This window comes from Melospiza georgiana, chromosome 24, assembly GCF_028018845.1.
Source record: "Melospiza georgiana isolate bMelGeo1 chromosome 24, bMelGeo1.pri, whole genome shotgun sequence".
Lineage (NCBI taxonomy): Eukaryota > Metazoa > Chordata > Aves > Passeriformes > Passerellidae > Melospiza > Melospiza georgiana.
This window is the reverse complement of record NC_080453.1, coordinates 3,581,832-3,608,899: the sequence shown is the minus strand read 5'-3', so window position 1 is coordinate 3,608,899 and position 27,068 is coordinate 3,581,832. Positions and strand designations below refer to the sequence as shown.

General features: G+C 47.5%; 1 protein-coding gene across 2 annotated transcripts; it reads left to right on the top strand.

The window, feature by feature from the left end:
* Positions 1-27,044, top strand: LAPTM5 (lysosomal protein transmembrane 5). Of its 2 annotated transcripts, none has more exons than XM_058040304.1 (8): positions 1-125; positions 6,165-6,258; positions 13,760-13,836; positions 14,872-15,000; positions 17,529-17,651; positions 18,301-18,396; positions 22,900-22,992; positions 25,493-27,044. In XM_058040304.1, exons 1-8 carry the CDS (start codon positions 39-41, stop codon positions 25,565-25,567), a joined length of 774 nt encoding a protein of 257 aa, XP_057896287.1. In that variant the 5' UTR covers positions 1-38; the 3' UTR covers positions 25,568-27,044. The 2 variants fall into 2 exon arrangements, with proteins under 2 accessions (XP_057896287.1, XP_057896286.1); XM_058040303.1 differs by having other exon boundaries at positions 17,526-17,651.
* Positions 27,045-27,068: the final 24 nt, after the last annotated feature.

Genomic DNA, 27,068 nt, shown 5'->3' with positions numbered 1-27,068 from the left:
GACCTCATTATCTCAGGAGCGCCCAGAGGGACCCGAAAATGAGCCCCCAAACCCCCCCTGAGCCCCCCAAATGCTGCTGCTTCAACATCAAGACAGCAACAGTGGCCCTGGGGATCTTCCACATGGTGAGTCCTGCATGGGGGACAGGGAGGCAGGAAAACAGAGGCGGAACCTCTCCAGGAGGTGCCTTGTTGTGGTTCACAGGGTTCCTGACGCTGGAATGTTCTCTGTTCCCAAGAGGAAAACCCAATGAGTTAAGAGGGATGAACAAAAGGTGGTGGGGGACAGGGAGAAGCAGAATTCGCTGCACTGGGAGGAGTTTTGAAGAATTTTTTTCCTGTCTCTGCCAATTGGAGCTCAGGGAAACTCGCTCTGCTTCCTGTTTTTCTGCTCAGTGCAGGAGCTCCTACCTGAGTGTACCCAGAGCCTGCTGGGTGGGAATGGGCAGCACTGGCAGTGGGAATGTGGGAATGGGGTGTTGGAGGGATTTGGGAGCTGGATAAGCAGAGGGTGATGGGCAGAGCTGCCTCCTCTGGGCCTCTTTTGGTTTCCATTGGGATCATGGCCGTGTCTAGAAGCTGCTCAGGGCAGGGATGGCAGAGCAGGACAGCCTGGAGGCCCCTCTCTCCCACGCTCCTGGTGGCACTGAGGAGTTTTAGGTGTTTTCAACCGTCCTGAGGATGTGGTTTCTTGCATGGCTGGGTTATTAAAATAATCCCTGTGCTGCCCTGGTTGTGCACAGTCATGGTTTGGGAGCCCCTGGGGTGGTAACAGGGCTGTCACAGGTTCCTGGGACAACAGAGGGGGGCCTGGGGACCTGCAGCCTGCAGGAATCCTGTGGGACCAGCAGCTGTGGCACAGGAAGGACATTCCGTGATCCCCCCACAGCTCTGGCTGTGCACAGTCAGGGTTTTGGGCCCTTGAGGTGATAATGGGGCTCTCAGCACTCCTTGCCCAGCAGAGGGGCTCTGGGGAGAGCTGCAGCCTGCAGGAATCCCATGGGAATGGCAGCTGTGGCACAGGAAGGACATTCCAAGGTCCCCCCTCTTCCCTGGAGCAGCAGGAGCTGTGCCATCCCTCTGGCCCTTGGAAAACAGGGTCATTTTTGGATAGATCTTGTCTTGCTTTAAGAGCTGTCACACAATACCCATTATTTCTCCCCCTGCCTCTTCTCTCCCTTTCTGATGGTGCAGCTGGGCAGGGAGAGGGAAAGGGAAAAGGGGATTTCTGCCTTGGCTGATTTGCTCCAGCAGTGCTGTGGCTTTGGGTCAGGATAAATTCCTGCTGCAGGTGCCAGGGATGAATCCCAGCCATGCTGGGTGACAGCAGTGCCACCAAAGAGCTCTCAGGCTCTGTGGCAAGGTCTTCTCCTCCCGTAAATCAGCTCTGCCTCGCTGCTGATCTCTGCAGAGACAACTGGAATAAATCCTGGGCGTTCCGGAGCAGACAGGGAGGGAGGAGGGGAGTGAGGAGAGGATGGGGGTGTATGATCAGCAAAGCTCTGTGGTGTGGGGAGGTGACCTGCAGGTGACTTTCAAAGACAGCACTGGGGAGTTTGTCCTGCTCCTCAGGCCTCGAGGTACTTGACAGAGAGATTTGAGGTCAGGGCTGGAAACCTGCTCCAGTGCAGGAACAGAATTCCCTTCCTGCTGCTCCTTGATTGGAACCAGAGGAGCCTTGGGAAGCAGCATCTGCACCATGTCTGGCCTCAGCTGCACTCCAGCCCCTCTTTTGGCAGCTCTGTATCTCACTGAGCAGAAATTCAGCTCTGGAACCCTCCCAGGCCCTGTCATCACCTCTGGATGTGACTCAGGTGAGCTCAGAGGGATTCACTGAGCTCTCACCAGGCTGGGCTGACCCAGGTGTCCCACAGAGCCCGAGCTGCTTCCCCTGGAGCAGCTCAACCAAGGAGGCAGCAGGAGGAGATGAAATGTGAAAGGAAAGAAAATGAGAAGTCCAAGCTCTCCTCACTTCACCCGCGGCTGCCACAAGAACCACTCAGAAATTCAAGGGAGAAAAGGAGAAGCTGTGACAGGGCAGCGTTTTTGGGTGGTGCTCTTTGTGCTGGTGTCCCCAGAACCCCCCAGGACCCAGAGCACCCTGTCCCTGTCCTTTTCCCTGTCCGTATCTCTGTTCCTGTCCCTGTCCCTATTCCTGTCCCTGTCCCTGTCCCTGGCCCTGGCCCTGGCCCTGGCCCTGTCCCTATTCCTGTCTCTGTCCCTTTCCTTGTCCCTATTCCTGTCCCTGTCTCTGTCCCTGTCCCTGTCCCTTTCCTTGTCCCTATTCCTGTCCCTGTCCCTATTCCTGTTCCTGTCCCTGTCTCTGTCCCTGGCCCTGGCCCTGTCCCGAGGGGCTCCTGTTCCCCACAGCCTCAAGCTCCCCTGGCAAAAACCCCTCCTGTGAAGCAGCAGAGGAGCAGCCTCGCACCAGGGCCATGTGCACGAAGATAAATCACCTGGAGATCAGTCAAGCTGCAAATATTTCAGAAAAAAACCTGGCACCACGTGACCTCAAAGAGCAGTTGAACCCCACTGCAGCTGCAGCAGGATTGTCCCCAGGGAATGGGGGCTCTGTGTGTCAGACTCTGCCTTCAAGATTCCCTTATTTATCTCCCGCAATTTAATGACTGGATTTATCTCAGTCCTACATTATTTCAGCATATCATGGAATCCCAGAATGTCCCGAGCTGGAAGGAACCCACAGGGATCATCCAGTCCAGCTCCTGTCCCTGTTCAGGCCCCCAACAACCCCATCCTGGGCATCCTGGGCTGGAATATCCACAGGGATCACTGATCCAGCTCCTGAACCCCCAAACAACCCCATCCTGGCATCCTGGGCTGGAATATCCACAGGATCACTGATCCAGCTCCTGGACCCCTCAGTGATCCCATCCTGGGCTGGAATATCCACAGGGATCACTGATCCAGCTCCTGGACCCACCAAGCCCAGCCTGGGCATCCCTGGAGCTCTGGCAGCCTCGGGGCCGTGCCCATTGCCTGGGCAGCCTGGGCAGTGCCAGCACCCTCTGGGGGAAGAGCCTTGCCCTGAGCTCCAGCCTGAGCTGCCCTGGCCCAGCTCCAGCTGTTCATTTCCTGGGGGTTCAAATTTCTTCCACCAAGAAATGTGAAGCTCCTTTTACAGACAGGCAGCAACAAAAGTTGTTCCAGCTCGAGGAGATCAGGGAGGAAGGGCTGGAGAGGGGCTGGGAATGGAGTACCTGGAAGTGAAATCCTCCATTTTAAACCTGCATTTGTCCTGCTGTGGCATTGCAAAGGGAAAGGAAACTGGGGTGTTTTTCTGTGTGAAATGAGAAGTTTTTGGTTTGTGCTGAAGCTGAGCAGCGGATCTGCAGTGGGAGCAGCTGAGCAAGGAGAGCAGGGCAGGCACCACATCCATCTTTCTCTGCCTTTCCCCAAAAGGCCCCTCTGCAGAGGGTTCACCCCTTGGATGTGCATTCCCTGCAGGAATAAGGAAGGCTCCACATCCCAGCTGCTGGAGAGGTGTCCTGTGCCAGCCTGGCTCTCCATGCCAGGAGAAAGACCTGGAGGTCTCTGCCTGCTTGCAGCTCAGTGCTTCTTTCTTTCTACACAAAATGGAAAATTTTAAACCCACACTTGCCTTAAAATTCTCCTGAATCTCTCAGGCTGGGCTGGGGTTTCCTGCCATGTCCTTATCTTGTGTGACTGCCTTGGTCTGGGCTGTGTGGCTCACTTCCCCCAGAAAGGAAACCAGGGCCTCGTTTTTCTCTGGCACACATCAGAGAGGGTTCTTCACACTCAACTTCAGCCTCCAGATCTGCTGGAGGGGATGGGGGAATTTGGGGTTTGCTGTCCTGCTCTCAGCCACTCCTCCTTCAGAGCAAAACTGATATTTAGGGCCCAGCTCATCCATTTTGCTCAGGCCTCTTTTAAGTGGAACCTGAAAAAGCAATTTCTGCCCGTATTTCCCAAGCTGGCAATTGAGGGGTTGGACCAACAGCAGAAATAAAGGAAGCAGAATGTGTTTGGGAGCCTGAGCACAAAACCTCTCAGCCACCTTGCAGTCAGGTGTGATCTCCATGTGTCTTCATTAAGAGATCCCTCTCCTCCCAAGGGGCACCAGCAGCTGCAAAGACACTTTGGATCGATGCAATTTCATCCTTGACAGGGTTCAGAGCTGCCCTGGGAGCTGAAATGCTGTTCCATTAAGCTGAACTCGTGTTAACTTTGTCGTGTCCTCGTGTAATGAGATCTGGATATTCCTCCTTTTCCTGCCAGCTCATGAGCAAATTGCAAAGTTCATTTACTTAATTGGAAAAAAGGGAAGACAGCAGAGTGACTCTTGAACCAGCTGGTATCAGACAGGCCCAGGGAAAGCCTGACACATCCTTCCTTCTCACTCAGACTCTGGACAGGATTTTAAATTGGGAGAGACAGGGTGGACAGCTGCAGCTGGGGGCTCAGAAAGTTGATGAATTCGGTTTGAAATTATTTCTAGGTCTTCTGCAGCTGACACAGAGGCAGAGGGAGGGGCTGTGCTCAGCTCCTGTGACCTCCCAGCCTCCCTTCCCCTTTCTGGGCAAGGCAGAGCCTTCCCCCATAGCTCCTTTGCAAGCTCAGCTCCCCAGGCTTTTGCATCCAGCTGCCCAAAGTGTGTCTGGATCCCTCTGAAATGCCAGCCCCATGCTCTGCCCAGCCCAACCCGTGCAGCAGCTGGCTCTGAGCTGCTCCAGCAGCCCCAGTTTGCAAACACAAGCTCAGACCACAGCGGTGCCACTTCCTCCTCACCCACGGCACTGCTCAGGCTGTGGTTGAAGCAAAAGGTTGGTGCAGCTCTGGTGGAAAAATTGTTTTATCTCTGCCCGAGCTGGTGCTGATGTGGGTGGCAGATAGGGCCTGGCTCCTGCATCACTGAGGGGCAGAGGGCTCGGGGTCATGGAGAGGGGCAGCTGGAGGGACCCCAGGGTCACTGGTGGCACTCCCTGCTCCAGCAGGGCCATCCCAGAGCTCAGGGCACAGCACAGTGTCCCTGTGCCTCTGGAATGTCCCAGGGAGGAGACTCCAGCCCCTCTCTGGGCTCTGCTCAGGGCTGGCACTGCCCAGGGCAGTTCCTGGGCTCAGGCCCTGCCTGTGGCTCTGGGGCCATGGCTGGGCCTGGAGCAGAGCCTGGGGTGGCTCTGAGCTCTGCACACAGGGACAGACACACAGGGACAGACAGACAGGGACACACAGGGATGGACAGAGCAGCTTTGGCTGCCCCTGCATCCCTGGCAGTGCCCAAGGCCAGGTTGGACAGGCCAGGAGCAGCCTGGGACTGTGGGAGATGTCCCTGTCCATGGCAGAGATGGGATGGGATGAGCTTCCCAATCCCTTCCAACCCAAGGGCAAATCCCTTCCAATGTGGGCAATGGTTCCCAGGTTTCCCATGGAGCAATATTCCCATGGATGGGTTGGAGGCTGCTCTGCTCAGCTCAGCCCCAGTGCAGGGTGCAGAGCCCTTCCTGCAGAGCTTTCCCAGGAAATGATCCAGCCAGGGAATGACCCAGCTAGTTCCGTCCTTTCTGGGATTCCCTGATTCCACAGAGATCTCCTAAGCTGGGCTCAGACATCCCTGGCTGAGTGCAGAAGCTGAGGACCAGGACTGAGCCCACAGCTCTGGACCTTCCTCCATCTCCCAGCTCATTAAACTCCACACAGAATGAGGCTGGGGTTTGATGGTCTGCTTGGAAAACTTGGGGAAAATCATTCCAGTTCAATATGAAAAAAGAACATTTGGAGATTTTCCTCAAATAATAAAAGAAGGAAAGTGATGGTTTTGTCAGTGGAGTGGCACAGCTGCATTTACAGGGAGATCTTTCATCTCTTTTGTGTTTCTTTTTACACTTTGGAATACTGGTATTGCATTTTCCTCAACTCTGGAGCAAAAGGCAATTTCAAAACATAAAACCAGGATAAAAACCATTGAAACAAAACTCACTACCTCTGTTATTTCTCCATCTTCCTTCTGCTGGCAGCTAAATCCAAAATATTAACAAACTGATAACTTGTCTCAGAATTTCCTGGGATTTAAACCCTTTGTGTTTGGCTCACTTGGAGACTCATCCATCCAGCATCCCGTGAAAATAAATTCACTGCTGGGAATTTGGGCCAAGGCCCCTGAATTTTGTTTTTTGCTTTGTTCTCCAGGTCATGAGCATCCTGCTGCTGATCGAGTATTCCCTGGAGGTGGCCAATGGGAAGGGCTTCTGCAAAGACCTGGAGAAGGATTACTACAGAATTGGTGGGTCCTGAGAAGCAGCTGTGGGGCAGGGAGGGATCTCTCAGTCCTGCAGTGCTCCCTCTGCCTTTTCCATCAGAGTTTGGAATTCTGGGTCAAAAGCTCAGGAAGGAATTTAGACTCTGTTTGGGATTTGCTTTAGGCCAGGGCTGTGTTGGAGATCAACGTGGAGCCCAGAGAAGTTTTTATTTCAGAGGATCAGCCCAAACTCTGTAGCACCCGCAGAGTCCTTCAGCTCCCTCTGGAACGTCCTGTGGATTCCCCTGGCAATCCCGATTTGCCTTCCTCTCCCTTTCCCCAGCTGTGCGTCATTCCAGCCTCACACACACTCCTGACTTCCTTCACCTTCTGGACATTTCCAGGGAAACACTGAAATGTCCCAGAACTCCTCAATGGACAGAGGGGACAAATCCCACCCCACACTGATCCCATGGATGTATGGCCTGTGGGACACTGCCACCAACACACCAAAACCCCTCCATGGCATGGAGCCATTCCATAGAGCCATTCCCATGGAACCATTGCCATGGAGCCATTAGCATTGAGCCATTCCCATGGAACCATGCCTGTAGAACCATTGCCATGGAGCCATTCCCATGGAACCATTCCTGTAGAACCATTGCCATGGAGCCATTGCCATGGGAGCCATTCCCTTGGAGCCATTGCCATGGGACCATTGCCATGGAGTGATTGCCATGAAACCATTGCCATGGAGCCATTCCCATAGAACCATTGCCATGGAGCCATTGCCATGGAACTGTTGCCATGGAGCCATTGCCATGGAGCCATTCCCATGGAACCATTGCTATAGAGCCATTGCCATGGGATCATTGCCATGGAGCCATTCCCTCAGAGCCACTCCCATAGAACCATTGCCATGGAGCCATTGCCATGGAACCGTTGCCATGGAGCCATTGCCATGGAGCCATTGCCATGGAACCGTTGCCATGGAGCCATTGCCATGGAGCCATTGCCATGGGATCATTGCCATGGAGCCATTGCCATGGAGCCACTCCCATGGAGCCATTGCCATGGGGCCATTTGCATGGGAGCCATTGCCATAGGAGCCACTCCCATAGAACCATTGCCATGGAGCCATTCCCGTGGAACCATTGCCATGGAGCCATTGCCATGGAACCGTTGCCATGGAGCCACTCCCATGGAGCTATTTCCATGGGGCCATTTGCATGGAGCCATTCCCATGGGAGCCATTGCCATGAAACCATTGCCATGGGAGCCATTCCCATGGGAGCCATTGCCATGGAGCCATTGCCATGGAACCATTCCCTTGGAGGCATTCCCATGGGAGCCATTGCCTTGGAGCCATTGCCATGAAACCATTGCCATGGAACCATTGCCATGGAGCCATTCTCATGGAACAATTGTCATGGAGCCATTGCCATGGAGCCATTCCCTTGGAGCCATTCCCATGGGAGCCATTCCCATGGGGCCATTGCCATGGGATCATTGCCATGGAGCCATTCCCATGGGGCCATTGCCATGGAGCCATTTCCATGGGGCCATTGCCATGGAGCCATTGCCATGGAACCATTGCCACGGAACCAATCCCATGGAACCATTGCCATGGAGCCACTCACATGGAACTATCTCATGGAGCCATTTGCATGGAGCCATTCCCATCAAACAATTCCCATGGAGCCATTCCCATGGGATCATTGCCATGGAGCTATTGCCATGGAACCATTCCCTTGGAGCCATTGCCATGGGAGCCATTCCCATGGGATCATTGCCATGGAGCCATTGCCGTGGAGCCATTGCCATTGAACCAATCTCACAGAGCCATTCCCATGGATCTCCTGCCTCTCAACTGGACAGCTCCACCACCCCGCCCTCCCGCTGTGACCCCCATTCCCAGATTTTCCCAGCCCCTGGTGTATTTTTCCCGAGCATTGGTGGCTGGAAGAGGCAGCCAAGCTGTCCCATAGCTCACAATTCCTGAAGGATTGAATTCCTCCAGAAGGATCCAGCTCAGATCCTCGCAAAGACCCAGAGCTGACTCATGAGGTGCCTTCTAAAAAACCAAAGCCCTCAAATATTGCCCAACCAGGATGTTCTGCCAGAGCTGTCTGGAAACAAGTGCAGGGGAGTGTTCCTTTCTTGAGTCATTTTCTATGAAAAACCACAAGCTGAGAGAACCCTGGGAGCAAAGCAGGAACCCAGGCCCCCTCCCTGTCCTGTCCATGCCCACGGAGAGAAAACACAAACCCTGGCAGCCAGGAATTGCTGTTCCCTGTTTTTCCAGAGGCTGTTCCTGGGCTCAAAATTCTTTGTACATGGAGGAAAAGGAGGATGAGTACAGATCCCTGCACATTCCAAACCTTCCTGTCCACAGGACAGGAGTCAGAAATAGGGAAAAGTGCCACACCAGGAATAGGCACTGCCTGGTGAAGTTATAAAAGCTGGCTTCAGGTTTTTCCAAGGAAAAATGCACCCTGGGATCCCCCAGGGCTGTTTGACATCAGCACTCAGAGGTTTGGTTCAAGAGAATCATGGAGTGTCTGGATTGGAAGGGACATAAATCACCTGGTTCCAAGGGGAATGGCATCAGCAGTGAGCAAAAAATGGGAATTTGGGTGAGTCCTGCTGATAGGAACCCGAGCAAGGGGCAGTGCAGTGGTTCCCAGGTTTCCCATGGAGCAATAATCCCAAATATTCCTGTGGATGGGTTGGAGGCTGCTCTGCTCAACTCAGCAGGGTGGAAATCCCTTCCTGAAGAGCTTTCCCAGGAAATGACCCAGCAAGGAATGATCCAGCAGGCTCCAGAGGCAGGGCTGGTAACAGCACAAGGAAACCAGGAGCATCCATCCATCCATCCATCCATCCATCCATCCATCCATCCATCCATCCATCCATCCATCCATCCATCATCCATCCATCATCCATCCATCCATCCATCCATCCATCCATCCATCCATCCATCATCCATCCATCCATCCATCCATCCATCCATCCATCCATCCATCATCCATCCATCCATCCATCCATCCATCCATCCATCCATCCATCCATCCATCCATCATCCATCCATCCATCCACCATCCATCCATCCATCCATCATCCATCCATCCATCCATCCATCCATCCATCCATCCATCCATCCATCCATCCATCCATTCCTGTAAAACGTGTTCCCTTCCCACTTCTAGTTTTTGATGGGAATTGAAGAACTTGATGCAAGTGTAACCTCAAGGGTTTCCTTCCTCTTTCAGGGTTTTGTTGTTTTGCTGTTTCATGGGAGGTTTTTGGGTTGGTTTTTTGTTTGGTTTGGGTTGGTGTTTTCATTTTTTTTTGTTTGTGGGCTTGGGAGTTCTGTTTGTTTGGTTGGTTTTCTGGTTTTTTTTTGTTTGGTTTTTTGTTTATTTGGGGTTTTTGTTTTTTTGTGCATTTGGGTTTTTTATTTGCTTGGATTTTTTTGTTTCTTTTTGGTTTTTTTGTTTGTTGGTTTGGGGTTATGTTTGTTTGTGTATTTGGTTTTTTTCTTGGGGTTTTTGTTTGCTTGAATTTTTTTGTTTTGTTTTTTGTTTGGGGTTTTGTTTGTTTACAATTTTTGTTTGTTTGGGATTTTTGGTTTTGTTTTTTGGTTGTTTTTTTTTTGTTTGTTTGTTTGGATTCTTGTTTGTTTGGGGTTTTTCTTTGTGTTTTGTTTGGCTTTTTGTTTGTCTGGGGGTTTTTGTGTTGTTTGTTTGGAGGGGGTTGGGGACTTTTTTTTTTTGTTGTTGCATTTTTTGGGTTTTTGTCCATGGCACCAAGCCACCCCTGCTGCCAGCAGGGAGGATGACTCTGTTGCCTGGGAACAAACAGGAGGCAGCCAGCTCATGGGAAGTTGTTTTCCCTTGGTTTTCCTTTTCTTTCCATCCCTTTGTGTTTGTGGGGGTTTTGTTTGGAGGGGTTTGATCCAGGTTCTGCTTGGAAAATCCAGCTGGGCAATTAGCTGGCAATGGCCGCTTCCCAATTAATTAGGGATCCTGCCAGAGAGCTGGAGCAGGAGCCCATGGAGAGAGAGAGAGGCAGGAAAATGTGGCTGTGCTGGACCCCAGAAAATCCTGGGATAAGGAGAGAAATCCTCTCTGGGCAAACTCCTGAGTGCTGGTGCTGGGCAAAACCCAGGGAAAAACCTTGGGAGATTGGGCTTTAATGGAATTGGGATTGGCTCCTTTAGGAAAAAGGCTTTGGGAGTTTGGGCTTTAATGGGATTGGGATTGACTCCTTTAGGGAAAAGGCTTTGGGAGTTTGGGCTTTAATGGGATTGGGATTGACTCCTTTAGGGAAAAGGTTTTGGCAGATTGGGCTTTAATGGGATTGGCTCCTTTAGGGAATAGATTTTTGGGAATTTGGACTCTAATGGGATTGGGACTGGCTCCTTTAGGGAAAAGGCTTTGGGAATTTAGGCTTTAATGGGATTGGAATTGGCTCCTTTAGGGAAAAAGCTTTGGGAGTTTGGGTTTTAATGGGATTGGGATTGACTCCTTTAGGCAAAAGGCTTTGGGAGTTTGGGTTTTAATGGGATTGACTCCTTTAGGGAAAAGGATTTGGCAGATTGGGCTTTAATGGGATTGGTTCCTTTAGGGAAAAGGCATTGGGAGCCTGGCTTTTAATAAGATTGGGATTAGCTCCTTCAGGGTTGGTCCCACAAAGGCTGAGTCTGGCTCCTTTTTTAAGATCTGTTTTGGATTTAGGCCGCTCCTTGGTAATCTTTGGCTCTTTGTGCACCACATCCCAGCCTTGGTTCCACTGCCCTGCTCCTCAAAGCTGGGCTTGTTGTTCTGCCTTGGAATTCCAATTGGAATTCTCTTTCCCACACCCGTGGGAGCAGAAGGAAAGCAGCAGTGGCTGCCTTTGGAGGGAGCTGCCCTTTGTGTTTCTGATTTTCTCCAGGGGACAAAGCTCTTTCCCCCTCTTCCTCAGGGTTTGCTGGGTTTGGGGTTCTCCCTTCATTGTTTAAGGAGATTTCTTCCTCCTCTGGGTCTCAATTCCCAAGGCCTGAGAAGGAGCAGCATCAAAGAGCAGCCATCAGAGCCATGATTTCCTTTCCTACCTGGGCATATTGTGATCTCAGAGGTCACAATGTTGTGTTTTAATGGATTTTATGTTTAATCATTTTATATTTACTGGATTGTTGATCCCAGTCCCATCCCAGCATTGTTCTGAATTCATGGAATGGATCACTTTAATAAATTTATATCTATATTAATTAATCACTTCATATTACTTTTATCGTTCTTGAATTAATGGAATCCAGACTTTATAACCTGCTCTGGAAAATGACATCAAGGCCACGCTTCCCTTTCCTGCTCAGGATATTGTACTCTCAGAGCTCTCAGCGCTGAGTTTAATGGGGTTTGTGTTTAATCACTTCATATTTACTGAACTATTGATCCCAGTCCCACCCAGTGCCGTTCTGAACTCACTGGGGTTTTAGCAAGTAATGAGGAAAATCCTTTTCCTTGCTTTGCACCATTGCAGCCCTCCTTTCCTGGGGCAGGGTGGGTGGATAATTTGGATCATTCCTGTATCCCACCCCTCCAGATGGCTCCAGTCCCGCTCAAATCAGCTTTTTTTTTTTTTGTTCCTGGGGGGTTGCAGCCTCCCCAGAGGGTTTTTTCCCCAAGCCTGAGGAAGGAAGAGGCTCCTCATGCTGGGGGAGGAAGTGCTGGGCAGGGCTTTGCTCACTGAAAGTTTCCCATCAGCAAAGCTCATTTCTGGAGGAGATTTAAAGAGGAGACAGTAGAATTGAAAATCTCTTTTGTATCAATTGAAATGAATTTAAATTGCATTTAAATGGACTCTGTCAGCAGAGGGAGGATGGGAGGGGTGGCGCTGCTGATGCCACCTGCCCAGATGTGGCTCAGGAAGGTTTTCAACAAACCTAGAATTGTTCCAGATCTTTTCAGTGACATTTTTGGTCCTTACTGGAGCTGGGGGAAGATTTGAGTCACTTTACCATAGGGAGAATCTTTGCATTTTCCCCTAAACACAGCAAATGTCCAAATTCTGATAAAGTTATCATTGTTGGGGTCATTTGCCTGAAAAACAGGGACAGGTTTCTCTGCCTTGATGTCTTTAGGAAGGACTTTATCCTCTTGGCACCAAAAAAACCCCAACCAAAACAAACAACAAAAAAACACCAAAAAAAAAAACCTGCAAAAAAACAAAACCCAAAACCAAAACAAAACAAAGAAAAAAAACCCACAAAAAACCAAACCCAAAAAATACCAAAAAAACCCTTCCAAACCAACCAACCAAACAAAAAGAAATATATTTAATTAAGAAATATTCACTGAGATAAAGATTATCCACTTCTAGAAAGGGAATAAAAAATTATTTGAGATCTGCCCAAGCACTGAAATCTTCCCTCACCAAAGCTCCAGGTGAACACTCAGAACTGGGGGAGATGGAGATGAATTTTCCTGGGAGAAAAATGGTGACATGGAGCAGTTAAGGATTTCAGAGCAGCTGGAATGTGGCAGGGATTCTACAGGCACAATTCCCAGAGCTCTTTATGGAAACAGTGAGGGCATCATGGATAAAACAGAGTTTGGCACTGGATTTATTCATGGCTGTGTGGAATCCTCAGCTGAAAGGGACCCCCAAGAACCATCAGTCCTGTGCACTTATGGGAAGGATCAGCTGCTTTAAAAAAAAAAAAAAAAAAAAAAAAAAAAGAAGTAGTAAAACTTTGGCTCATTTCTAGCAGAATTAAACCCCTTCTTGAAGCACTTAGGAATTGAAGAACCCAAACTGGCCAATGCTGATTTAAACTGTAGAACCCCTGTCACATTCCAGCTGCTCTGAAAGGTGAAACAAAAGGAAAGGAGTTGGAGGAACCTCTGGGAAAGGTTGTGCAGAGACAGATTTAAAAAAAGCAACAGAGTTTTGCCTCTGGAGAAGTGAATCAGCAGCAGGGCAGGCTGTGATTCCAGGAGGGAAAGCTGCTTCCAGGCAAAGGTCGAGCAGGAACTCTGTGGATACAAAACATCACCCTCACATGCAAAGCAGCTGCCAAAAATCACCCTAAACCCCCTCACGTGGCATTTTTGAGGTGTCCCTTGCATCCCAAAGCTGCAGAGTTGGGGGACAGATCCCCCCCAACCCTCTCTGGGGTGAAAATTTCTGTCTTTCTCTGAGAGATCCTTCACTGCTGGTTCCTTTATCTGCCTTTCAGCCTCTAAATAATTTCCAGCTCAGAGCTATGAGCCAAAAGCCCTCTGGGTTTTTTAAATTCTTCATTTTGTAGCCTGGGGTATTTAACACTTCAGGCCTTGGTTCCCCCAAGCTCACAACCCACAGTTCCTGGATAGAGGAACTGCAAAGAGAGATAAAAATGGGTGTAAAAAGGGAAAAGAGAGTTAATTCCAGCTGTGTGCAATAATTCCTGCACAGACACAATTCTTTGTGCCAGGTTGAACCCTCCCTTAGGGGTGTGATGGAGTTGGGACATCTTTTGATGATGTGTGATTCCTTTTATCATTTTTATCCTTTTCAGCTGATATCACCACCAGTTTCCTGCTGATCCTCATGTTGTTTGTCATCAGCTTCCACCTCCTGCTCGGGGTGCTCAAGGTACGTTCCTCACAAATGATACTCAGGGTTTGGGTGGTGATCACTGGAATTGTGGTCAAAAAAAGCAGGAAAACCTCCCAGAATCACAAAATCACACAGGGAAAAAGGCAGATAAAAATCCCAGAATCACAGAATCACATAGGAAAAAAAGGTAGATAGAAATCCCAGAATCACAAAATCACACAGGGATTAAAGGCAGATAGAAAACTCAGAATCACAGAATCACACAGGAAAAAAAGGCAGATAAAAATCCCAGAATCATATGGGGAAAAAAAGGATAAAATTCCCAGAATCACACAGGGAAAAAAAGACAGATAAAAATCCCAAAATCACAGAATCACACAGGAAAAAAGGCAGATAAAAATCCCAGAATCCCAGAATCACATGGGGAAAAAAGGCAGATAAAAATCCCAGAATTACACAGGGACAAAAGGCAGATAAAAATGTCTCTGTTGCAGTGGGGGAGAGGGACTGGTTTGAATCTTCAGGTTCCTGGGAAAAGCTTTGAACACCCAGATATACCAAATCTGGGCAGCATTTCCATCAGGGCTATGTTTGGTGTCAAATGAAGGAGATTTTATGATTTAGAAAGGTTTTCTTGCCTCATTTCCTTGCCCTGTTGCAAGTCAGGTCTGTGAGAGAGCTGTCACTGCCCTGCTGCAGCAGGGACTCATTCCCCAGGGTAGGAGGAGGAATGGCCAAGCCTGGAAACCCCAGGAATGTGAACCCAGTTCTCCCTCTGCAGAAGTGAATTTCAGGGACAGTGGGATGACAGCTCTGATGGGAAGTGCCAATGCCACAGAGTGAGAATTCACAGGAATTTTCAAAAGGGGTGAAAAAAAATCATCTTTGATGGTTTTCTCTGGATCCGTTGTCACTGAAATCAGAAATTCCAGGGAAGTGTTAATTCTTGGAGCGCCATCTAAGGTGCTCCATTCCAGGTATTGCCAGCTGGTCTCGTTTCCCAGTTGGAATGAAAATAACCATTAAATATAATGGTTATATTAAATAACCAGCACTGCTTTTCCTCCTCAGATGAGGGAGCGGTTCCTGATCCCCTTCCTGGCTCTGCAAGTCATCGATTTCCTCCTGAGCCTCCTGACCATGTTCAGCTCCTACATCCAGGTGCCAGCGATCATCTCCGTGTCCTCCCTGGGCCACACGGTGGGTGACAGCTCCTCCTCCTGGGGGCTCTGGGTGGGTGACATCTCCTCCTCCTTGTTGGAGCTCTGGTCACTGAGAATTTGAGACTTTCTGTGCTGCCAGGCACTGACCCCCAGGAGAACACTGCACTGAACTGAGGCCGTGGAGAAGCTTCCAGAATGGAATGACAGAACTGGGGTTGTGGGTGTGGAGTTTGAGTAGAAGTGTGTGAGATCACAGGGAGGGAAACTCAGAGTTTGGGGTTTAGAATGTAGTAATAGATATAGAGCAAGATGGAGGCTTTGGGGTGGAGTCTCCTTCTCCTTCTCCTTCTCCTTCTCCTTCTCCTTCTCCTTCTCCTTCTCCTTCTCCTTCTCCTTCTCCTTCTCCTTCTCCTTCTCCTTCTCCTTCTCCTTCTCCTTCTCCTTCTCCTTCTCCTTCTCCTTCTCCTTCTCCTTCTCCTTCTCCTTCTCCTTCTCCTTCTCCTTCTCCTTCTCCTTCTCCTTCTCCTTCTCCTTCTCCTTCTTCTCCTTCCCCTTCCCCTTCCCCTTCTCCTTCTCCTTCTCCTTCTCCTCCTTCTCCTCCATGGGTTTGGGTGGTTTTGTGTAATTGGATAAAAAGTCCCCATTGCAGATCACAGGTGGTTGGTTATTGGGTTAAAGGTAAAAATAATTTAGGTGTCATTTCTTAATTGGACAGTTTATCCTTAAAAGGCCTTGTAGAGAGAGAGATGGGGCTCCATTTTCAGTGTGTGAGAGTGAAGTGCTGCAGAACTCAGGGTTTGTGAAACTCTGACAGAGATAAGAACTAACAAACATCTGAGTCCAAATGAGAAATACCATCTCACGATTTAGCCCTGACCTTGGCAGAAAAGAAGCAAAGATTCCCCACCTCCTGGAGGCTCCTGGCTTTCCTGAGGTGGGGAGTGCATGGAATGGAGCATCCTTCCCTTGGGGTGTGGGGAATGATTCCATTCTTCATGGAATCATTGAGGTTGGAATGAAGGATCTTTACCCCAGGCTGTGGTTTGTCATGGAATCCTTTAGTTTGGAAAATATGTTTAGGGTCCTGGAAGGTTAGAATAAAGGATTATTATCTTGGGCTGTGGTTCTTCATGGAACCCTTTAGGTCAGAGTAAAGGATCGTTATCTTGGGCTGCAAATCTTCATGGAATCCTTTAGGATGGAAAAGACCTTGAGGATTCTGGAAGGTTGGAATGAAGGATCACCACCCTGTGCTGTGGTTCTTCATGAAATCATTTCGTTTGGAATAAAGGATCATTATCTTGGGCTGCAATTCTTTATGGAATCATTTAGAGTAAAAAAGACCTTTAGGATCCTGAAAGGTTGGAATGAAGGATCATTACTTTGGGCAGTGGTTTGTCACAGAATCCTTTAGGAAGGAAAATACATTTAGGGTGCTGGAAGGTTGGAGTAAAGGATGGTTACCCTGGGGCTGTGGCTCTTCACGGAATCCTTTAGGATGCAAAAGACCTTTAGGATCTTGGAAGGTTGGAATGAAGGGTCATTCCCTTGGGCTGGGGTTCTGCATGAAATCCTTTAGGCTGGAGTAAAGGATCATTATCTTGGGCTGCAATTCTTCATGGAATTATTTAGGGTGGAAAAGACCTTCAGGAACCTGGAAGGTTGGAATAAAGGATCGTTATCTTGGGAATTTTGTCATAGAATCCTTTAGTTTGGAAAAGACCGTCAGGATCCTGAATCCAGATGTGAGATGGTTTCTCCTGGCCAGACAGGATGCAATCTTGGAGGCTGAAGGAAACCAGTGGCAGCTGGGATATTCATCATCCCCTGTCTTGAAATGTTGATTTCCTCCTGGCTTTGAGGGAGGTGGCTCTGCATGTGCCCCTGACAGGAGGGGTTTGCTGGTGATGCCTCAGTGTTTAAATTTTATATTTTCAAGTTCTGTGCTGCTTTAGTGTGTGGGTCTGGGCTTCACATTATGGGATGGTGAGCTGTGTGCACAGAGCAGGGAGACAAAACAATTCCTGCTCCAGCTGGGCACCAAGGACAAATGATCCAAATCTCAGGCCCAAGAGCACAAACACCGTGGGCTGGAGAGAGAAAAACAAGCAGGGTGGGACTGCATGGGCTAACTCCAATTAACTCCAATATGCAAATGGATTAGAACTTATAAAAGTGAGAGACCCCGTGAGCTCATCCATTTTTGTGGGCATTTTGGGTTGTGCTGCCCAAGGTAGATCCATTGAGGCCTTTTAATGAATCCCTGCTTTATTCTGGAGCTCTGTCCAGCCTCTGTTCCAGGTCAGCCTTCACATGGCATCACTGGAGATAAACTGAGATTGTCACTGCCCTGGCCAGAGGCTTCTGTGCAGCTCCGATAAAGCCCCACAAACAGTTTGCTCACTCTCTGGGCCAGCAGAAGGGGAGGTTTGGGCTGAATTCAGAGGAATTTAGTGGTTTAGACTCCCTGTGAACCAGCCGCAGCTCTGTGTAAAGTGTGAATGATCTGCAGAGCAGAAGTGACCCAATGCTGTGATTGTAACCCAATTCCTGTCTCCTCAGCAGGGCCACTCCAGGACTCCCCTGCTGGCGCTGCAGCTGCTGGATTTCTGCCTGAGCATCCTCACCCTGTGCAGCTCCTACATGGAGGTGCCAACCTTCCTCAGCCTCAAGCCTGTGGAGAGTGGGGTAGGTCTGGAGCCAGCTCTGCTCATATCCCACCCTGGAACTCCTATAAATTCTCATTGCATGGCTGTGCAGCTCCTCTGGAGCATCCAGAACTGCTCAGTCTGACAACAAAGAGGATTTTCTGTGTTCTCCCAGCATTACTCCTGACTGACAGCTCCCATGTTCCTTAAAAATACACCTTGTTTCTCCTTGTAAGAATCTGATGGACACAAATTGTGGAGCTGCTGGCATGGAAAATGCCTCAAATTTCATCTTTATTAAACAGTCACATTTAATAAGTCCCACCTCAGTGTTGTTATGAACAGATGGAATCATCACATTCCCAGGGAAGGATGGAGATACTGATTTAAGGCTCTGGGATCATGGTCCCAAGTTTCTCCCTCCAGAGAAAAGAGCAGGGAAATCCCAGGCTGGTGGCAAAAGTGGAAATTAAAATTTTTAAAGTTCATTTAAACAGGGCTTTGCCCAAGGAGTGGAAACAGCAGGTGGAAAACAATATCCCTGTGATCCTGCTGCCGGTGAAAATCCCTCATTCCTTGCTCTGCCTGAACCTTGAACCCCTCTCTGTGGGTGCCCCTGGCAGAGGGAACGAATGTTTTGGGTTGAGACCTGAGTGGTTTGGGCTGAGACCTTCTCTCTTTTCCCCCAGGGCTCTCTGCCAGCCCTGGAGAAGCTGCCAGCAGAGGAATATGTCAAAGTGATGATCACCTTCACCATCGCCTTCGTGGCTGTGCTCGCCCTCAAGGTAAAAGGCTCTGAAGTGAGGCTTCCCCAGGAAATTCAGCTTTTATTCTCTTCCAGATCTGCCCTGTTGGGCTCTCCTTGGATATGGGAAACTTTGAGATAAAAGAGGCTGACGTAGAAATGCCATGGAATATGGCAGACACTGTTGAGTGAGAAATGGAACTAGGAGCAAGTTTCAAAGGATGGCCTTGCAAATAAGGCTGGATACTTTGGAGAAACAGAACTGTGAAAGACGCATTGTAGTGGGACCCACGAGGGGTAATTTTAGATGATTGGCTTTAAGGCATTTACAGCATGGTGTGGCTAAAGCTGAGAAGCCAAGAAACACTTTTATTTATTAATTAGGAAATAGTTGGCTTCTGATTTGATGGTGTGAATTATAACATCTGTATTGTCACACCCTTCACATGAGACTGAAAATAGAATGAAATTTTTAGAACACTTCTCAGTTACCCCATCTCTGGGTCAGAAAAAAGCTTAATCCGACACTCAGGCACAGTGGGAGCTGTGCCTCTGTATGGTTTATCCAAATCCCTGCCTTTGCTCCTCTGTGTGAGTTACCAAGGAAAATCCCTCTCATATCCTCAAATTAGCCCTGTCCATTCCTGTCTAGAAGGACAAAAAGGGTGAAAAACCCACAGCAAAGTGCTCTGCTGTAAAGTGCCCAAATAAATGAGATTATTGAGCAGCAGGTGAGATCTTTCATGGGGTGAGTGGCTGTGTCCTCTCTGATGGGAGCAGAATTCTCCACCCTGACACTCCCAAAGTTCATTAAAATTGGGGTCTAAACCCTGCTGGTGCCTCAGGAAGCTCCACTAGAGAGGGATTTTATTCTTTTATTGCTTCAGTGGCTCAGAGAACTGATTTTTCACCTTCAGCCCCATGAAGAAAACCAGAATCTTGCAGGTGCTTGGACAGAAAGTGCTGCTTGTGAGCTGGAAACCATTTTATATTCCGAGCCCTCCAGGTGGGCCAGATAAGCCAGTGGGGAGTGGAGAGTTTTGTGTGGATGCATTTAAAGCTTTAAAATCTCTTTTTAATATTTGCATGGAGTGTGCAGCTGGAGCGAAGATAACCCCGAGCCCCAGCTGGCAGGAATCTCCCTGACCTGGCACATGGATTAATTGGAATTTTCCACAGCTCTACCCACAAAATGCTGGAATTTCAGCGGGTTTTTGTGCTGGGGTTGTAACAGGAGGGATGGAGTAGGATAATAAAACCCTAAAAAGCCATCAGGACCCCCATCCTTTAATCCTAGTGCCACTCCCTCTCCTTTTCCACGGGTAAAATCCCATGGAATTCTCTCCCCGCAGCCTCCCAGCTCAGGGCAGCATGGGGCTGGCCCTGCATTACTTGTGGGGGCAGAACCAGTTCAAAATTCTATGAAAAATTATTCCAAGGGCGGTGTGTGGCTGGGGCTGTGGGACTCCAGTGGAAATGGGATCAGTTGTTTGAAATTCCTTGGAAAAAATATTCCAAGGGCAGTGTGGGGCTGGGTTTTTGCTGCCCGTAGGGCTCTGACAGGATCTGTTATTCAAAATTCCTTGGAAAAAATCTTCCAAGGCCAGTGTGGGACTGGGTGTGTGGGACTCCAGTAGGAACAGGATCAGCTGTTCGAAATTCCTTGGAAAAAATATTCCAAGGGCAGGGTGATGCTGCCATTGCACCATTAGGGCAATTCCACTCTGCACCCATGAGTGATCCTAAATCCATGGGGTGAGGTGGGCTGGAGGCACCTTTGGGTTCATCTCACTTCCACTGTGCCAGGAGTTCCAGCCTGGCCTTGGACACTGCCAGGGGTGGCAGGTGGGCAAATATTCCAATAATCTTTACCTCACTTTGGAGTCATAAAGGTCTCCAGCACCACAGGGATAAGAAAGCAGAAATTAAGGGGAAAAAATAGTCCTTGTGATTTTGATTTATTTCAAAACCAAAATCGGGAAGTACATTCCTTGTTGTATGATTTTAATTTATTTCAAAAACAAAATGGAGGAATGCTTTCCTTTGTTGTATGATTTTGACGTATTTTAAAACCAAAATCAAGGAATGCAGCCCTTCATTGAATGATTTTTATTTATGTCAAAGCCAAAATTGAGGAATGCATTCCTTTGTTGTATGATTTTACTTCAAAACAAAAATCAGAGAATTAAGTCCTTTGTATGATTTTATTTCAAAACTAAAATCAAGGAGTGCATTCCTTCATGAGTGATTTTTATTTATATCAAAACCAAAACTGAGAAATGCATTCCTCTGTTGTATGATTTTATTTCAAAACCAAGATCAGGGAATGCATTCCTCAATTTTGCTTTTGAAATAAATTAAAACCACTCAACAAAGGAATGCATTCCTCTGTTGTAAGATTTTATTTCAAAGCCAAAATCAGGGAATAATGAAGTCCTTTGTATGATTTTATTTCAAAATCAAAATTAGAGAGTGCATTATTTTGCTGGGTAGTTTTTATTTCAAAACCAAAATCAGGGAGGGCATTCCTTCATGAGTGATTTTTATTTATGTCAAAAGCAAAATTGAGGAATACATTCCTTTTTTGTATGATTTTATTTTCAAAACCAAAATCAGGGAATGAAATCCTTTGTATGATTTTATTTCAAAATCAAAATCAGGGAATGAAATCCTTTGTTGAGCGATTTTAATTTATTTCAAAAGCAAAATTTAAGAATGCGTTCCTCTGTTGTACAATTTTATTTCAAAGCCAAAAACAGGGAATAATGAAGTCCTTTGTATGATTTTATTTCAAAACCAAAATTAGAGAGCGCATTATTTTGCTGGGTAGTTTTCATTTGAAAACCAAAATCAGGGAGTGCATTCCTTTGTTGTGTAGTTTTCATTTCAAAACCAAAATCAGGGAGTGCATTCCTTTGTTGTGTAGTTTTCATTTCAAAACCAAAATCAGGGAGTGCATTCCTTTGCTGTGTAGTTTTTATTAATTTCTTAGATTTACTTTTTAGATTTTTCAGATTTCTAGGTTTTTTCCCCATGGATGAGTGGAGGTTCTACCCAACCCTAACCTGGAGTTTCTATGGCAGCTCCAGGTTTGCTCTCTGGATGAAGAGGCGTTGGAAGCAGGAAGGGTTTTGCAACATTCCCAAAAGATGCTCAAAGTTTGGATTTACCTCCGAACTCTGGAATGTTGAGATGGATTTTTTCACCTCAGATATTTCATTCATTTTTTTTTTCTCCTCTTTCTCTTGGCTTGCTGCCCACACAAAGAGCCCTCATTGTCCTGGGCATGCTCAGCTGCACAACCCTGCTGTGGGATCTGTGGCTCCCTGTGTTCCCTGAAAATCCCAACTGCTCCCAGCCCCTTCCCGGGCCAACACAAACACCAGGCACACGACTGGAGCTGCTCAGAGCAGGGAAAATATTGATTTAACAGGGCCAGCCCCACAGACCCCGCTTATTTCCCTGGGCCACAGCCCCTCAATCAGCCCTTTTTCCTCAGCAAATGGATAAATATCCATTTATTGCATGGATAAATATCCATTTATTGCATGGATAAATCCGGGGGGTGCCAGGAGGTCCTGTCAGGGAGGTGCAAAAATGGGATTTTGCTGAATGAAGGGATTTTTGGGGCAGTCCTTGGATCTCTGTGGTGCCACTGGTGCTTTCCTGAGGCATCCAGGCTTTGTAACCTGCTCTGAAAAATGGCATCAACGCCACGATTTCCTTTCCTACTTTGGGATGTTGTTATCTCAGAGGTGTCCAATGTTGAGTTTTTAATGGATTTTATGTTTAATCCCTCTATATTTACTGGATTATTTATCCCAGTCCCATTATTTTCTGTTTAATCATTTTATATTTACTGGATTTCCAGTCCCATCTCAGCGTTTTCAATTCATGGAATCCAGACTTCATAATCTACTCTGAAAAATGACATCAAAGCCATGATTTTCCTTCCTAACCTGGGATATTGTGATCTCAGAGGTCTCAATGTTGTGTTGAATGGATTTTATGTTTAATCACTTTTTATTTACTAGATTGTTGATCCCAGTCCCATCCCAGCATTGTCCTGAATTAATGGAATGGATCACTTTAATAATTTATATTTTTATAAATTTATATTTATATTAATGAACCACTTTATATTATTTTTATTGTTCTGAATTCATGGAACAATACAGACTTTATAACCTGCTCTGAAAAATTACATCAAGGCCATGATTTCCTTTTCTACTCAGGATATCGTGCTCTCAGAGTTCTCAGAGCTCTCAGTGCTGTCTTTAATGGGGTTTGTGTTTAATCACTTCATATTTACTGAATTATTGATCCCAGTCCCACCCAGTGCTGTTCTGAATCCATGGAATTATCACATTCCCAGAGAAGGATGGACACACTGATTTAAGGCCCTGGGATCGTGGTCCCAAACTTCTCCCTCCAGAGAAAAGAGCAGGAAAATCCCAGGCTGGTGGCAAAAGGGGAAATGCCTTTTTTGCCCTGTGGTGCCATAGGAAAATGTCCTTTTCCTTCCCTTTTCCCTCTTTTCCAGGCCTACATGTTCAAGTGTGTCCTGAGCTGCTTCAAGTTCATCAAAGCCAGCAGGAGGGAGGAGGCGAAAGTGGAGTCACACGCAGTGGAAAAGGTGAGGAAAAGTGAATTTACCCCTGAAAGTGGACCCAAAACAGAGGAAAAGGTGAGGAAAAGTGAATTTACCCCTGAAAGTCAACCCAAAACAGAGGAAAAGGTGAGGAAAAGTGAATTTACCCCTGAAAGTGGAGCCAAAACAGTGGAAAAGGTGAGGAAAAGTGAATTTACCCCTGAAAGTGGAGCCAAAACAGTGGAAAAGGTGAGGAAAAGTGAATTACCCCAAAAGTGGAGACAAAAGAGTGGAAAAGGTGAGGAAAAGTGAATTTACTCCTGAAAGTGGACCCAAAACAGTGGAAAAAGTGAGGAAAAATTAATTTTTTCCTGGAATTGGAGCCACAGGCAGTGGAAAAGTGAATTTTCTCTGGGATAACCCAGCCCTGCAGCTCTGCCAGCGGAATTCCTACACCAATGGGATCAGCCAAAAATCCCCCAGGAACTGCACTTCCACTTCCACAAGAAGTGGAAAAGGGGCATAAAAGTGAATTTATTCCTGAAAATGGACTCAAAAGCAGTGGGAGAGGTGAGGAAAAGTGAATTTATTCCATGAGCAGGAATCCTTTAGATTGGTGATCTTTATCTCTGCTTTTTTGGGATCTGAGAGAATTTCCAACCCTTCAAATCGCCAGTAGCAAGTGGTAATAATCAGCTTTTAATTACAATATATCCACTTAATTTCACTTCTTTATTTTCTGCATAAAATCTTTAAAGTCAATGTGCAAGGAAGGTGAAACTCAGGCACAGCAGATAGATGGGAATGGATTCCCTATAATCCCTGATTCAGGAATTTAGGGGCAATTCCAGCTGGACTTTGGTTTCCATGGCTAAAAGTGTTTAAAATCAGCTTTTTCTTCACTTTTCTTATGAGAGGTTGGGCTTTTCAGTGTTGTAAGGATGCGTGGGACATGGAATGCTGAGGGATGGGGAATGCTGAGGGGATGGAATGGTGAGGGAATGGAATGATCAAAGAAGGGAATCTGAAGGATGGGGAATGCTGAGGGGATGGAATGGTGAGGGAATGGAATGATCAGAGAAGGGAATGCTGAGGGGATAGAATACTGAGAGTGTGGAATTCTGAGGGTATGGAATGCTGGGGGATAGGGAATGCTGAGGGGATGGGGAATGGTGAGGGATGGAATGCTGAGGAATAGGGAATGCTGAGGGGATGGAATGATGGGGGATGTGGAATGCTGAAGATAGGGAATGCTGAGGGATAGGGAATGCTGAGGGGATGTTCCAAACCTTGCTGAAGGGGATGGAATATTGAGGGATGTGGAATGCTGAAGATAGGGAATGCTGAGGGGATTCAATACTGAGAAACAGGGAATGCTGGGGGATGTGGAATGCTGAGGGTATGGAATGTTGTGGTTTGGCTTTTATCTCCACCAATCTGCTGGGCCCTCCCTTGCCAGCAGCAGTGCCCCAGCTGGGCCCCTGTGCAAAATTCCTCAGCTTTCCTTGGGAATGAGGCTGGGATTCCGCACATTCAGGAGCCCTGGGCCATTCATTGTCCAGGGAATGGGGGAGGCACTGGCACAAGGTGCATCCAAACCCTGCTGGATTTCTGCCCTTTGTGCCCTAAAGCCCAAGTGGTTCTTTGTCCCTGCTTGGAACCCGACAGAGGTGTTGTATTCATATGTTGTTATCTGATTTCTAGAGTCCCATACCTTCTGGGTGGTTTTCTCACACGCAGCTCTTCACAGCAGTGCTGTTCCTGCTGCTTCATCAGGACTCCTCCAAGGCTCCCCCTGACCAGCCAACCCACCCCCTTTTATCCCAGTTATCTTCATTAGCCACAGCTGCCACCCAATTAAGGACATCACAGCTGCAGCCCATTTAGAACAACTAGGATCAGGGCAAGGCCACTTATACAATACATAGATTTCACTATGACTCCTACTATGTAGAGGAGCTCTGATTTGTGGAAAAAACCAACTCTACAATGTGTAAAATTGTTAAGTTGGTCTGATTTCTTTCAGGGTTGGACACATGTGGGATAGCTCCCCCAAAGGACAGGTGTACCTCTGAGAATTCCTGAGTCTGTTTTATCCCCTAACCTGTTGCATATGCATGAAGTTTCACAATAGGTTCATGCATATTTATTTCCTAGTCCCATTTCATATTAAAACTGTTTCATCAGTTTTTATGAGCCTGTGCAGCTCTCTAATAACGTCGTCGTTGTAACGTTGCTGTGTCTGCAACTCAGCTTTAGTTTTCTTTTTAAGGTCAGTGGGGCCCCTCCTTATCTCTCTTTAGTTTAGAAACTTGTGGTTTTTAAAGTAACTTTAACTTTTTTTTTGTTTTTTTCTGTAGGTTTTTTATGAGCACAGTAAGTTAGTCGATTAAATAGGTTTAGCAAGCTATAGACTAAAAAAGTTGAAACAGCACTCTTCAGCTAAATCTAAAAGTAGTTTCTACTTTAAGTTCAATTTCTAACTCTTTGTCTCAATTCTCCAGGATGAAATCCCTGTGATCCCATAACCTTTGATCTCTTCCAGGCTGTGCTGCCATCCTATGAGGAAGCCCTGGAATTGCCTTCCAAGGATTGTCCCCCTCCCTACGTGGCCATCTGAGCCCAGCCTGGGGGAGCTGACCCTGGGTGCTGCTGGTGCCTCCCCCAGCCGAGCCCCAGTGCTCACCCAGAGCAGTTCCCTGGCTTTTCCAGCCACATCCTGCCAGGGAACGGCTGGAGTCTTGTCCTGCTCTGGCACCCCAAATTCCTGACTCTGGCATTCCAAATTCCCCATCCTGGTACCCCAATTTCCTGACTCTGGCACCTTGATTTCCTGACACTGGCACCTCAATTTCCTGGTTCTGGCACCCCAAATTCCTGACTCTGTCACCTCCACTTCCTGACTTTTGCACCTCAATTTCCTGGTTCTGACACCTTAATTTTCTGATCCAGGCACCCCAAATTCCTGACTATGGCGTCCCAATTTCCTGACTCTGGCACCCAAATTCATGACTCTGGAACCCCAAGTTCCTGACTCTGGCACCTCCATTTCCTGACTCTGACACCCCAAGCTCCTGACTCTGGCACCCCAAGTTCCTGATTCTGGTACCTCAATTTCCTGAGTCTGGAACCAAAATCTCCTGTCTCTGGTATCCCAAATTCCTGACTCTGGCACTTCAATTTCCATACTCTGGCACCCCAAATTCCTGACTCTGGCTCTGGTTGCCATCCCTGGAATCTTGGATTTGGCTGCTGTGGGTGCAGGGCTGGCCTGAGCCCTGCCAGTTTTGCCCTGTGCCATGGTGGCTCTCCTCTGGCTCAGCAGGGAGACCTTTAGGAATTAAAGGATGATCCTGGTTGAGGGTAACTTTGAGAGAAAAACTTCTAAAGGGATTTCTTCTAGAAAAACAAATTCAAGTGGTTCCTCCCCTAACTGATTCGGGAAAAAGATTTCCTTGGAGACAAATGGAAAAAACTGTTTATTTAATAAGCAAAGCATTCATCAGCATAAAAAATGAACAATATTAAACAACAAAACCTCTTACCACTCCAAAAGAGATGACAAACTCAGAAAAGTCCCCTTGGTGGGCTGTAGCTCAGCTCACTCAGCGTCTTATCAGTCCCTCTGACCAAAATGGAAAATGGAAATGTTCCATGGAAATGGAAATGTTCCATGGGACATGGAAGGAAAATGGAAATGTTTCTATGGGACGTGGAAGGAAAATGGAAATATTCCATGGAAATGGAAATGTTCTATGGGACATGGAAGGAAAATGGAAATTTTACATGGAAATGGAAATGTTGCATGGGACATGGAAATCCCATGTCAAACTGTGACAGGGATGAACAGGGAAGGAATTTTCTCTGGGATAACCCAGCCCTGCAGCTCCTCCAGCAGAATTCCTACAGCAAAGGGATCAGCCAAAAATTCCGCAGGAACTGCAGCCCTCACCCTGTCTGCTTGTGGTGATTGACACAACCCAGAATATCCAGCTCTGCAGTTTCATACCTGAGTGGGTGCATTTTTCTCTGCTTTTATATCACTTGGAAGACGAGTTTCAATTAAAATAAAAATGTTAATGGCTTCCAAACTGTGAGTCTGGTTTCTGAGGGTGTCTGAT